The 14679-nt window shown below is 41.6% G+C and overlaps 1 protein-coding gene across 1 annotated transcript in view; it reads right to left on the bottom strand.

The window, feature by feature from the left end:
• COL22A1 (collagen type XXII alpha 1 chain) overlaps positions 1-14679 on the bottom strand; it is a 270579-nt gene that overhangs the window by 180938 nt on the left and 74962 nt on the right. Inside the window, exons 7-11 of the mRNA XM_060202364.1 lie at positions 13117-13392; positions 8691-8771; positions 7134-7250; positions 5525-5569; positions 4130-4192 (exon numbers count right to left, since the gene is read on the bottom strand). Coding sequence (XP_060058347.1) covers positions 4130-4192; positions 5525-5569; positions 7134-7250; positions 8691-8771; positions 13117-13392 — 582 coding nt within the window. The remainder of the gene's footprint in view (positions 1-4129; positions 4193-5524; positions 5570-7133; positions 7251-8690; positions 8772-13116; positions 13393-14679) is intronic.

Genomic DNA, 14679 nt, shown 5'->3' with positions numbered 1-14679 from the left:
CTATCACCCAGCCCCCTCGATTTCCATCATTCCAAGCCTTTTTTTTTCTTTTTTGAAGGGGGCTGGAGCTCTGTTTGAGTGACAGAATACCTGACCAATCAGGGCTTCAGCCCTGCCTGAGAAATACTAGCTAAAGTTTTTTTTTTTTTTTTTTTTTTTGGACACTTTTTATAATTGGTTGTCTTTGTTTCCTTTAGGAAGGGGACCAATCTGGAGTGGTCCAAGCTGCAGACTGACTGTTAGGGCTTTTTCCTCTATTTTATCATTACTGTTATTATATACACTTGTCCCCTTTCCCCATTTTCAGGTTGACCAAAATAAATTGTTGCTTTTTCCATTGATAGGTGACTGGGAGTTTTATCCATTGTGGGAGGAACTTTTTTCTCTTTCTCTCTTCCCTCCACCCTCCTTCTTCTTTCCTTCTAGCTAGTTAAAAAATATATTTATATCAGGAAGTCGGGCAGTAGTGCAGCGGGTTAAGCACACATGGCACAAAGCACAAGGACCAGTGAAAGGATCCCGGTTCAACTCTGGGCTCCCCACCTGAGGGGAGTGTCTTCACAGGTGGTGAAGCAGGTCTGCAGGTGTCTATCTTTCTCTCCTCTCTCCATTTCTATCTGTCCTATCTAACAATGAAGACATCAACAACTATAACAATAATGACTACAACAACAATGAAAAACAATAAGTGCAACAAAATGGAAAATAAATATAAAAAATAAAAATAAAATAAAATAATATATAGATTTCCTTTCTCTGCTCTTGTTTTTTTTCTTCTTCTTCTTTCTTTTGCTTTCTGAATTTACTGACACTCAACTGTGAATTATTTTGTAGAAGAAATAGGACTCATAGTGGTCTCTCACTCTCTCTCTCTCTCTCTCTCTCTCTCTCTCTCTCTCTTTCTCTGGGTGTGTCTCTTTTCTCCTTTCCTTTCTCCTCTTGCTATTACTAGAATTTATAGTGAACAGTATATTTGTATAATTGTCTGTTCTTGATTTCGCTTTTTTTCTGTCTCTTCTTTTTCTTGTGGTTTGGTTTGGTTTTTTTTTTTCTTGGACTGGAGGTGTTGTTTGGTTAACTGGTATTGTTGTAAGTGTATCAATCTTTGCTTCAGTTGCTACTGTCATCCTTTCTGAGGTTTGTGACTGCATTTGTGAAATGACTTTAGTTTAGCATTGCTTGTACTCAAACACAACAATTGAAGAATGACAGAACAGAAAAATATAAACCACATCAATAAAAAAAAAAAAGATTAAATCAAGAGCAAATAAAACTGCTACCACAATGAATCAGGACAGGAGCCCAGAATAAATTCCAAATCAGTCAGAATTAACCATAGATAAGAAAAGTATGCAAGCAATAATAGACCTAATAATCACAGAAATGAAAACAACTATGTAGGAAAGGGCTATCAGAAATAGGGTAACAATAGGTGAAACCTCAATGGAAAATACCAGCTACCTCAAGGTAATTAGAAAACTGAAAGCTGAAATAGCTGAGCTAAAATGTCAATTAACTGAACAAGCTAATACTATAAACAAATTGAAGAAGGGAGTCGAGGGAAGGAAAAATAGACTGACAGAAACAGAATTATCCAGACAGAGGATGAGCTACAGAAAACTAAAAAAGAGGTAAAAGAGCTCAAAAAGAGATTGAAAGACACTGAACAACAACAGAGACCTATGGGATGATCTCAAAAGAAGTAAAATTCCTGTAATTGGCCTAGCAGAGGAAGAAAGAAAGGAAGGGGAAGTAAACATTCTAGAGGAAATAATAGAAGAAAATTTCTCAGTTCTAAACAACAGAAGGGACATTAAGACTCAAGAGGCCCAAAGAATCCCAAACAGAATCAACCCAGACCTGAAGACACCTAGACACATCATAGTTACAATGAAGAGAAGTGAAGATAAAGAGAGGATCCTAAAGGCTGCAAGAAAATACCAAAAAAGTCACATGCTGGGGAAAACTCATAAAACTATCAGCAGATTTCTCCACTCAAACTCTAAAAACCAAAAGAGAATGGCAAGATATCTGTCAAGCCCACAATGAAAAAGGGTTTCAACCAAGGATAATATATTCTGCTAGACTAGATGGAGGGGTCAAAACCTTCTCAGACAGGCAATAGGTAAAGGAGGCAACCATCACCAAGCCTTCCCTGAAAGAGGTTCTAAAAGACCTCTTATAAACAAGAACATCACCATAATAGTTGCCATATATCAGAGCAAATAAAAAATGTTGAATAATGGCACTGCAATATCTTAAATCCATAATATCAATAAATGTCAATGGCTTAAACTCACTCATTAAAAGGCACAGAGTAGGAGGATGGATCAGAAACACAACCAACCATATGTTGCTTGAAAGAATCCTACTTCCCAGCTCCCCACCTGCAGGGGAGTCGCTTCACGGGTGGTGAAGCAGGTCTGCAGGTGTCTATCTTTCTCTCCTCCTCTCTGTCTTCTCCTCCCTCTCTCCATTTCTCTCTGTCCTATCCAACAATGACAACAACAATAATAACTACAACAATAAAACAACAAGGGCAACAAAAGGGAATAAATAAATTATATATATATATATATATATATATATATATATATATATATATATATATATATGAAAGAATCCTACTTGACCCAACAAGACAAACACAGACTTAAAGTGAAAGGATGGAAAACTATCATACAGGCTAATGAACCAAAAAAAAGGGCGGGAACAGCCTTTCTTATCTCTGACATAATAGACTTTAAATTAAAGTAATAAGATTTAGGTAGGCCATTACATAATGATTAGAGAATCAATCAACTAAGGAGATTTAACAATTATTAACATCTATGCACCCAGTGAGGGCCCATCTAAATACATCAAACATCTACTGAAAGAACTACAAAAATACATCAATAGTAATACCATAATAGTGGGAGACTTCAACACTACTCTCACACTTAGATCAGTGAAGTACAGAACCAATAAAGAAACAAGAGCATTAAATGAAGAGATGGACAGACTAGACTTCCTGGACATTTTCAGAGTTCTTCACCCCTAAAAACTAGAATACACATTCTTTTCAAATCCACACTTTAAAAAAAAAAGAATGTGAAATAACTAGTTTGTAAAATCATAACTGTCAATTTCAGGAGCCAGATAGTGGCTCATATGTCGCTATGCACAAGGCCCTGAGTTCATGATCCCTGTCTCCACAGCAAGAGAGAGAAACTTCTCAATCAGTATATCTCTCCATCTTTCTCTTTCTATTTCTCTGCCTCTCATCCACTATGAAAAAAGAAAGGAAGGGAGAAATGTCCATCGTGAGTAATGGAGTCATGAAGGTACTGATGCCTAGTGATTAACAAAATAATGAAAGCATAATTGGTTTCGCTCATACGTGGATTCTAGAGAACTGAAACACATGAACTATGAAAGAAAAAACAGAAATAAATGAACTGCCTCTAATACTTGTTAGAATTACAGTTATTATCCCTGAGTGGGTGAAGCACAGAAGTTTGTTGATGGATGCATTGTGAAACTATGCCCTGTGACCTTACAATCTTTTAAACAACTTTTAATTTAAAAAAAAAAATTGAAAATAACATAACTGTCAATTTGGGAGCACAGAATTTCTGAGGGTGGAGAACAGTGATGAGTAGTAAGATTAGACTATCCGGTTAAGGCCATGACCAATAGACCTCCATGACCATAGAGAAAAGTTTGGACTTCATTCTGCTGTGGTAAAGAATACACTCAATGCATCTGAGCTGACACTAGTACTTGGGAGCAAGTCTTTCTTTTTTTAAAATATTTTATTTTATTTATTTATTCCCTTTTGTTGCCCTTGTTGTTTTATTGTTGTAGTTACTATTGTTGTTGTCGTCATTGTTGGATAGGACAGAGAGAAATGGAGAGAGGAGGGGAAGACAGAGAGGAGGAGAGAAAGACAGACACCTGCAGACCTGCTTCACCGCCTGTGAAGTGACTCCCCTGCAGGTGGGGAGCCGGGGTTCGAACCGGGATACTTATGCCGGTCCTTGTGCTTTGCGCCACCTGCGCTTAACCCGCTGAGCTACAGCCCGACTCCCGGGAGCAAGTCTTAAGTCACCCATTGCAACTATACAAAAAGATATAGCTTACTCACCATGTCTCCTTTTTCTCCCTTGGATCCAGGAATTCCAACAGGCCCAGTGGCTCCCATGTCCCCCTAAGGGATTGAAGGATAAGCATTAGGTCAGGTCCTCTGACAGGGCTCATGTTATCACAACTAACTACATGATCAGGCTACATTTCTACCCCAGGAGAGACAAAAATATTGAAATAACTTCCCCAGCTTCTTAGTTCTAGAATTATATTAAGAAAACAAGTGGATGAAAATTGTTCACACTTGTCCCTGGCAATGGCCCAGGGGCTGCTCCATAGCTTGGAAAATAGAACAAATGACTTAGTAGACTCTGGTTCAAACCCCGGCTCTGCCACTTTACATGAAAACAGCATCTCTCTCTGAGATTCAGGCGCCTCCTCAGAAATGGGCATGCTGTCATAAGAGGACCTAAGGTCAAGAGCACAAAGAAGCCTTAAAAACTGCCAGAAGTTAGTTAGGGCCCGTTTTGTACCATTTGCACAAGTCTGAGACTACAATGACATTATACTCTCACAAGTGTCCATGAGAGGAGGTTCCCTATGATGAAGTACTTGTTACATCAGTAAGTTTGGAAGTTCTGTATAAAGGATTTTGTGCAATTTAAACTAACAGAACAGGGGTCGGCCAGGTGGTGGCACACCTGGTTGAGCACACAGGTTATAGGGCACAAGGACCTGGGTTCGAGCACCTGGTCTTCACCTGCAGGGGGAACGTTTTGCGAGTGGTAAAACAGTGCTGCAAATATCTCTCCAACTCTCGTTCTGTCTCTCCATCTCTATTTCTGACTGTCTCTATCCAATAAATATAATAAAAAATTAAAATAAACAGTACAGGAGTCTAAACAAATACAACATTACTAGCCAAACCCTCCAAAGGTCTAGAACATGAAAACCTTGAAGGGGTGCTAGGCAGTCAGCTGATCAGAGAATTAAACTTGCTGGAACAAACAAGAACTAAGCCAGGATTTGTGGATTCAACCTTCTCAATCAAAACTTCCAGACTGAGCAGTGAGTGAGACGGTCAGACACTAAAGTTAAAAGTACATATGACTTTCTCTTTCTTTCCATATCAATAAAGTACTGTAAGACCATCACTAAGAGATATAGATAGATAGATACATAGATACATAGATAGACAGACAAATGGATGGTAGATAGATACTTTTTTTTTCTTCTTTACATAGAGCAGGCAAAGGGCATTTAGACTGTAAAGAACACCTGTAAAGTACTGTAAGACCAAAACTAAGATAGATAGACAGATAGATAGACAGATAGATAGATAGATAGATAGATAGATAGTAGTTAGATAGATAGATACTTTTTTTTTCTTTTTTACATAGAGCAGGCAAAGGGTACTTAGACTCTAAAGGACGCCTGTGCCAGTCCCAGCACTGACCTTTGGACCGGGGAGTCCCACAGGACCATCCAAACCCTTGTCACCCTGAAAAAGCAAAATAAGAAAAGTAAGGGGAAAAAAAAGAACCAGGAAGGTTCCAGTTTCTTTTTTCTCCTATCTCATCACTGTTTAATAACCCATCTATACATCTCCACGGGCAGAAAGCAGACAGTAATGACCAGTGAGTTAAGCCTGGTTTCCTGAATGAAGATGGGGATCATGAAGACAAAACAAATAGGTTGGCAAATAGAGGTTCTTTCTACCCCAATATGTCACCACTCTAATTCTCTAATTAAGAAACAATATATAGGGCCAGCGGGAAAGCTCTCTTGAATAGTGCACTGCTTTGCTGTGCATGTGACCCAAGTTCCAGCCCATGTCTACCACATCAAAGGAAGCTCGTGCTGAGGTTTCTTTCTCTCCAACTCTCTTCCTCACTGTCTCTAACTGCAAAATTCAGTCCAGAGTGATGAAACCTCAGAGTATCTATAGTCATATGATCACTGTTGACCAAACTATGAAACTGGACTATTTTAAAATAGACTATTTTCAAACATAATCCTGGTTACACTTAAAAAAAATTAAAAAAACTTGTGTAGTCACACAAAAAAAATCTTATTACTGGATTTTAAAACCTGATCTAAGTGTGTGAAGTTGTGAATGTACATAAACATTGACGAACTCCAAATGCAACATGATTCAAAGAACGGGATGTGTAAGCTCCAACTACAGGACATGATACTGTGCACACACATCACCAAATATAATATTTCCTGTAGTCATAATTGTACACTTAGCTACTTCCATGCCACACCTTTTTAATGCATTCACAAATTCCATTTCCAAAAACAAAATGCAGAAATAGTATCGTTTTGTGTGTTTGATCTCATAGTATACACTGCTGGGCTAGCTTCGTGGGTGGGAGACAGATGACCAGGGACTCATGGCTGAGCTGTACGCAGTATCTCTTTATTCATGCAGAACGCAGCACAATCTAAACTACGCTAAGCTAACTATAATCACAATCCTGTCCTTATATATATACTTGCCAAGTAGAGTAGAAACAGGATGTGATGTAGAGAGGGTGGAGCGAAAAGAGACTGGTGGAAATAAGGGTGTACTAGGAGAGGGGCGGAGCAGAAAGACATCATGAACCAGTGGGGATTAAACCAATGCCCTGCAGGCAGGGTGGTGCTTAGTTAACAGTGGTTATGTAAATATAATACAGTGTTAAGCAGGGAGGATTAAACCAATGAAACAGAAGGGGTTTTAGAAGCATATCAACAATACACTAGTCAGATCACTATGTCTAATTCTACAGATGAAAGCATAAATAAACATAGACCCCCCAGGCAGATGCTGAAATAGAAAAACAACCTAAATGTTTTATTAATTGAAGGAAAAATTAAATTATTGGAAGTCAAAGAAAGCTTCCAACTAGAGTTCGACCTCCCAAGAAGCATTTTCAGGTGTCATCCTTTTACAGTTGTCCACCAAGTGCATGGTGGGAAGCTCCAATCTCCTTGCCAGTAAGTAGTCTTTCTGTGCATGCACCTGACTCAACTCTGTTGTTTTGGTCTGGGTAGTGAGGGCCAGTTACTGATGGTACCTTTTCTCCAGGGAGGCAGGAGCAGTTGATAGTCTTCAGAAACCCGATCTGTTCACTGCCTGAGGTGGGAGGCAGTTCTGGCTGAGGTGGGGGCTCTGTCACCACTGTTACCTGGCACTGGGAAGAAGACAATGGGTTAGAATTTGGCTTCTCCCTACCCCTCTAGGGAAATACAGAAATAGGCTGGGAGTGTGGATCAATCTATCAATGCCCACGTCCAGTGGAGAAGCAATTACAGAAGCTAGACCTTCCACCTACTGCACCCCATAGTGACAGTGGGTCCATACTCCCAGAGGGATAAAGAAGAACACTTTCAAAGGAGGGGATGGGATGTGGAACTTTGGCAGTAGGAATTGTGTGGGATTGTACCCCTCTCACCATATGGTCTTGTTGCTCATTATTCAATCAAGAAAAACATCAAAAAAATTTAACTTCTCCAAATAATACCTGCCAGCTGGGTGGGACAAAGCAGGCATGTTGGAGTTCTCAGAGCACCCTAACTCGTCTGAGCATGACAGAGAGGGTAAGCCTTGTTGGATCCACATGCTGGTTCTTTGAGGTCCTGGACTCAGCTGGATGTAGACCAATCAGCTCTGAGTAATTTCTCTGGTCTCTCCATTGACTGCAGGCACCACTTACCTTCTGTACATCATCTGCAGGATGGGGACAGGCATTTCCATTGCAATATAGAAATGAAAATTTAGTGTGATAATACATTAAAGCCTCTAGCTCAAGGCTCCACACCCAGCAGGGGCTCAGGTGATGTACTTCCTTCCGTGGTTACTTCCCTGCCATCTTGCAGACTTTTATTTTCATTCTTTTCTTTTCTCCCCTCATTCTCTCTCTCTCTCTCTCTCTCTCTCTCTCTCTGAAAAGTCAGGCCCAAGTGGCTGCAAATTTGCAGCTCTTGCAACACTACCCTGTGCCCATGAATGAGATAATCACCCTGAGACAAGACATACTGACAGAGCCCACTATGTGTAGAGATGGAAGAGACCCAGCATTCTATATGACCTGCACCCAGCAACACAGAAAAGCAGGTACCCTAATGGGACCTATTTTCCAAACTGCCTTGGAACAGGGATTGTGTACAGAGACTATAGAGGGAGAGACTTGAAAAGAGGCCAAGGTACCAAGTTTCCAGGCAGATGTGGAACATGCATGGCAGATCCGAGGCAGATGCTGAACTGACCTACCCTTCACTGGTGTACAGACCACATACCACTTCCTCCCATCTAGGGACCAGCCCAGGGAAGGTCAGACCGTCCTTGAGACAGCTAGTCACTGCCTCCTTCTTCCTAGAACTAGGCTTTATCAACCAGTATGCAGACTTGAGTTAGGATGGTGACAAAGACCAGGAAGTCAACACTCCCCTGGGAGATGCTACAAAAACAGTACTCTGGTCATTATCACCTGATTCCCTCCCAGGTACATCCCAAGGGTGGATATTCCCTGAAATTAGCCCCTGCTTGTTCCAGGGTCCTGGTTAGGTCCCTCCTTTCTGAGGTCCAAGTTCCCATTTCCCCCCATCATTTTCTTGCAAATGTCTCTGCTTACCGGACCAGAGGGGATATCACAACAAGTCTCTAGCTCTGCATGCCTGGAGTCGCAGTATACCACAATCCTCTGTAAGTCAAACTGGAAAGCAAAACAAGGACAGAGTGTGAATCGTAGGACTTTTGAGACTCAGTCTCCTTGTGGCAGATAAGCTCTGCCCTGCCTGGTATTAAGTCTCAGTCCCACTTCATGGTGCTCTGACTCTAACCTGGCTACTTTCTTCTGTGAACTGAGTCTCAGAGCAGGCACCACCCACCTATACTCTCTCCTAAAGTGAGAGCCTCCAGTGGAGAGAGGCTAGCTGCTACATGCGGAGGGGAGTCTCCGTATATCCTTTTACTCACAATCCCACAGCTCACTTTGTCATATGCTATCTGCTGGGAAATTGTGCAGATGCAGTCATATCTGCCATGTTGTCCCCTCAGGCTATTGCTAGTTCCCACAAGAGTTCTCGGAGTGCCTGTTCCACCATGTTGTGCCCTCAGGGCATTGTCTATTCCCCATGATAGTTGGAGTGCTATGGTTACTCCTCCCCTTCCCATTCTGGCGAGAGCTACTTCCATAGAAGCCCTTCTTCAGCACCTCGCTCTCTTGCCGGCTTTTCACTTCGGTGTTCAGACGCAGGAAAGGTTGCTGCTTGAGGCGGCCATTTTTGCTACCTCCACGTGGCCCAACCTGCTTCTCTCTCACCCAACTCTGAGGTGCCAGCGCAAATAAAGATTTGTGTTCCCTCTTCGCTACTGATCTCCTCTCTCTCTTCTCCGCCGGCGCAGCTCAACACTATCCATCCCCCATCTCACCATACTCACTGGTTCATGATGTCTTTTTGCTCTGCCCCCTCTCCTAGTTCACCCTGATTTCAACGTCTCTTTTCGCTCCACCCTCTCTACGTCACATTACTCATTTCTCCAAAGCTTCTTCTTGAAGAGCGTTTTTCTTATTTTTTTTAATTTTCTGTATTTTCCTTCGTGTTGCCCTTGTTGTTGTTGTAGTTATTATTGTTGCTGTTATTGTTGATGTTGTCATTGTTAGATAAGACAGAAGGAAATGGAGAGAGGAGGGGAAGACAGGGGGGAGAGAAAGAGAGACACCTGCAGACCTGCTTCAACGCCTGTGAAGAAACCACCCTGCAGGTGGGGAGCTGGAGGGGGGGCTCAAACCAGGATCTTTATGCCAGTCCTTGTGCTTGGTGCCACGTGTGCATTAAACCTGCTGCGCTACCACTGACTCCCAGAAGAGCGTTTTTCAATAGTCTCTCAGTGTTCAGTGTGGTCCTATATTCAATCTCTCCAGTTCTCCAAAGAATGAAGTTAATTTCTTAAAATTAAAATTAAAATTAAGCTCACTGTGTAGAGTGAATATTTCATTATGAGTGAGCACCAAGGTCTAAGTCTCCGGCCAATGCATGTGCACAACTGCATTGGAGGAAGCTTCAGCAAGTGATAAGCAGTGCTGTGGTGTCTCTTCTACTCTGTTTCATCTCTTTGTCTTTCACTTTCTATCAAAAGGAAGGCAAGAGAGACAGAGAGAGGAAGAAAGTCCCCCAGGAGAAACAGAATCATGATAGCATAAAGCACCCAAAAAGGAGGAAGAGGAGGAGGAGAAGGAAGAAAGAAAGTTGGTTTAAACCCCACAGTGATCCTTGGTCCATGCTTCCAGAGGAATAAAGAACAGGGAATGTATCAAGGGAGGGAGTTGGATATGGAGCTCTGTGGGTGGGCACTGTGTGGAAATGTACCCCTCTTATCCTGTATTCTTGTCAATATTTCCATTTTATAAATAAAAAATGTAAAAGAAAAAGAGAGAACAGATTAATGACATGTAATAAAAAGAAATGCAAAAAAAAAAAAAGATTAAAACTTGATTTGGGGACAACAAGCACCATCAATTCCCCACCTTCCTGCCTCTTGCTCTGGTCTCCATGGCATAACTAACAAAAGGGCACCTAAAAATGCCCTCTGAAGTCCTGAAAATCTTTCCCTCACACCTTTTTCCATCCACTCACAACTTGTGCCTCCACCCATGGGTGGCTCGGTGAGCTTCTGAAAAAATCACAATTGCAATTCGGTGAAGTTATCAGGTGACTTTTTTGTTGTTGTTGCCTTAACTAGTTGGCCAGTGGATGAGCACGTGGCAGTTTCTACTCCAGGGGAATGCCTCTGGGAGTCTCCTCCTAGTTTACTTTGTATGCAGTTCTAAAGATAGAAACTGCTCATGGGGGACAGGTGGTGGTGCACCTGGTTGAACACTCATGGTAAAATGCGCCAAGGATACAGGTTCAAGTCCCTGGTCCCTACCGGCAGGGGGGAAGCTTTGTAAGTGGTGCAGCAGGTCTGCAGGTGTCTCTTTGACTCTCTTCCTCTGCATCTCCACCTTCCCTCTCCATTTCTGACTGTCTACATCCAATAAATAGATAAAGATAATAAAAAATTATACATAAAACTGCTCAGGATCTCACACATGTGACTTGTCACTAAGCCACTCCTCTTACCCAAATTATTTTATTTATTTTATTTACTTACAAAAGAAGGGAGAAAAAAGACAAATGGAGTACAGGGCACTACTTTACTGTTCATGAAGTTTTGCTCATTTTGTTTTTGTTGGTTTCTTGTGGTGCTGGGGATAAATCCATAACTCCATGTAGGCAAGTCAGGCATTCTCCTACTGAGTCACCCCAAGCTGGTCATGTTTTCTGTTTCATTTGGTGTAGTGTTGCGATACAACCAGGCCTCAGGTATGTGAAACATGTGTGTCATCAATGAGCCACTTCCCACATCCCACTAAGAGTCTGTTTCTACTACTAAAACAGAAACTCTTTGAGTTTTCCACTTTTCTTGTATTGTCTTTCCATTTTCGTATTCAGCAAGGGTTTACTTGTGGAATGAAAGTATATAAAATAAAGAAATATATTTTGAAGGGACTGGGGCAGGCTGTCCCAAGAGTGGAGGGGGCACCAATGATCTTCTCCTGTATCTCTGGCCCACATTTACTCCTGGCATGTAGCATGTAGTATGTGCCCCAGGAGCACAGAACCAGCAGCTGAACAGATAAATAAATGTGCACAGGCCAGCTTTATCAAAAAAGAACCCAACTGGAGTGAATTGATGGTGAAAAGCTGACATATGTATTTGTTTTAGCACGGATACAAGAGTGACTAGTTTGTCCTCTTTTGTGTCCTTCTCTGACCTGTGCTGCATGTGAAAACTGCTCAACCACCTGGCCAGGCAGAAGATGGCTTGATGTCACCCTCCTGGTTCTACTACATGATCCAGGGAGCACGATTCCTCATTCCACAGATCCAGCTCAGCAGAAACAGCAACAATTTCATTTATCCATCTGTTTCATTTCCAGTGGAGACTCTAGCCCACTGCCAGAAGCAAAGGACAAAGTAAAAGGCTGTGCTTTCAAACAAGGCTTGTTTTGAAGAGAAGGCCTTGCTCTCTGCATTAGCAGGCTCACACTCTCAGAAGCCATCCCATCTGGCTGGGATATAGAGACAAAGATGACTAGATGTAAATTAAGCTCTTCGTGATAAGCATATGTGGTCAATATATCCAAATGCCAATCTGTAAGTCTGTACACCAGAAAACTATAGACCAATGTTACTTAAATGTAAGGTAAATATGATTTTAAAAAGAAGAAAATAAAAGAAGGTTTGTGGGACAGCACACAAAGTAAAGTGTACATGTCACCATGCACAAGAACAGGTTTGAGCCTTCAGCATTGCGTGTGCCTATCCACACTAGGAGAAGCTGCATGAATGGTAAGGCAGTGCAGTGGTATTTCTCCGTCTCTTTCTCTCCCTTTGTGTGTCTTTCTCTGCTTCTTTGTCTCTATGTAAATTAAAAGAGAATTTTCATGAAGCCCAAGGAGGCAAATGTAACTCTGCTTTCACTTAAATAAACATGAAGAGGAAAGTAAAGAGAAGGGAGAAAAAAAAATCACTGACAGATGATGGAAGATGGCAAGGAGGAAGGAGAAAAATAGATGGCACCTGTTTCTGAGTTATTTACACTTGCGATTCCTGGTTGGTAAAATGTTCCATATTTTCTACAGTCAGAGAAGGAAACAATGATTCTAAACACACTGAAAACCATATAATTCTACAGATATATATATATATATATATATATATATATATATCCTCACCAGTATATATAGACATATATGTCATGTCCCTAGTGCTGAGCATAGTGCCTGTCACACCTTAATGTACATTTGCTGAATTACTGAATGAATAACTGAATGATTGAAGGGACAGATGACTAACATAGGATGGCTTTCAATTCCAATGTGGCAGTGTTCTGAGACAGCATCATTCTCCTTAAGACATTACAAAGTAATGACATAATAAATGATATAGGCAGATTCGGGGGGCCTTGGGACACCTGGATCCCCCATTGCGAAAGGTCCCTCTTGTACTCACGTCAATAGGCACACTGTCATAGAGACGCTTGCCAATCACGGTCTTGCCCTGGATGTCGATGTTCTCCCTCTCCTCAATGGGCAGCGTCTGCACCAGCACACAGTCAATGTAGAGAGAGACATTCTGGGCTTGAATGCTCAAGGCAATCTTGTGCCAGTCCCGGTCAAAGAGACTGTTGACCTGAGGACCTCGGAAGACCACCCTGACAGCATCCGTCATAGTACCAACAGCGTTGTATTCAACTGCCTTATTCTCACCATCCAGCCGGATGGAGACCTGAAAGGAGAAGATGGGTGTTTTGATCACCTTGGCACCAAAGCAGAAGAAGGCAAGTCTGAAGGTGCTACTTCAGAGTCACAACTGTTGAGCTGAATCACAGCCTGCCTGTGACTCTTAAGACTCGCTCAACCTGAATCAAATCTTTTCACATCATGGTCTTAATTTCTCCTTTAGGAAAGTGGTACTGATATGTGTGACTCACAGGCTGGTCAACACCCCATATTCAGTGGAATAACTGAATCAATCTATGAAGCCAAGAGTCAAATCTCAACTGTCTAGCAAGAATGCTTTTGAGAGAATGGATAAGAACTCACGCATAGGGGTTTGAGTTGTGAGAATAGCGAGACCTTACCTATTGCCCTCAACATCTTTTAAAATTCTAGACTTGAAAAACAGGGCATACCATCTGGCCAACTACCAGGCACCAGTGTAAGACCCCATTGTTAACCTGTGAGTTATCTCACTTGAGGGTGAAATGGGAAGTAGAATGAAGTTGCCTGGTGACAAAGACCTTGCCCTTCTGTTCACTGGATACCTTTACCCTTTTGAAAATACCTTGGAGACACTTCTGGAAGAGAGTTTTAGTTTTGTTGTTTGTTTGTTTGTTTTGTTTTTAGGATAGATGGATGCATTCTTATTCATGTGCTCATTGTCTCATCCCTTGCACAATACTCACCGAGCATCCTTTCTGATGGACAATGAATATGCAAGGTTATTAAGGTCACACTGGGTAAAATAGATATACCCCTCAGTGCACAAAAAACAGATATAATGTAACCAACAGAAAATAAGTACCCAGTGAGCAGATGAATGAATGAACATCTCAATGGGATTAGTATTCATTTCCCCTCATATTTATATCCCACCCTTCTCTGCCTGACCTTTAAAGACTTTCTTACATAGTCCTATCTGTTCAAAGGCTTATAAATAGCTTGGTGTGTAAAACCCTTGGAAATGGAGGTAGAAATAGAGGGGGTGGGATACTGTATTTCTTTAATGGTTTCCTGTTCTTTGGGAGCTCTCCCTCCTTTGGATTCAAGAACTCATCATCTCCTGTAACCACTGATTTCTCCCTATTCAGGTCAAGCAGGTCCAGGATGGTAGCTTTCTCTGTGGTGAATTCCAACACATTGTACATCCTTTGTGTGTTTGCCTAACTCCAGCCCTTCACCTCATTAGTTCAGTTAACTGTAACCATTTAATGAAAATATTCCTCAAATTTAGACACTGTAGATTACATGTCTAATACCCAAACTGACAAGTCACTTGTGAGCTGTGTGATCT

The sequence above is a fragment of the Erinaceus europaeus genome, chromosome 1 (genome assembly GCF_950295315.1).
Source record: "Erinaceus europaeus chromosome 1, mEriEur2.1, whole genome shotgun sequence".
In the NCBI taxonomy this organism is placed as follows: Eukaryota; Metazoa; Chordata; class Mammalia; order Eulipotyphla; family Erinaceidae; genus Erinaceus; species Erinaceus europaeus.
Note: the sequence above shows the minus strand (reverse complement) of the source record. Positions and strands in the feature narration are given on the sequence as shown.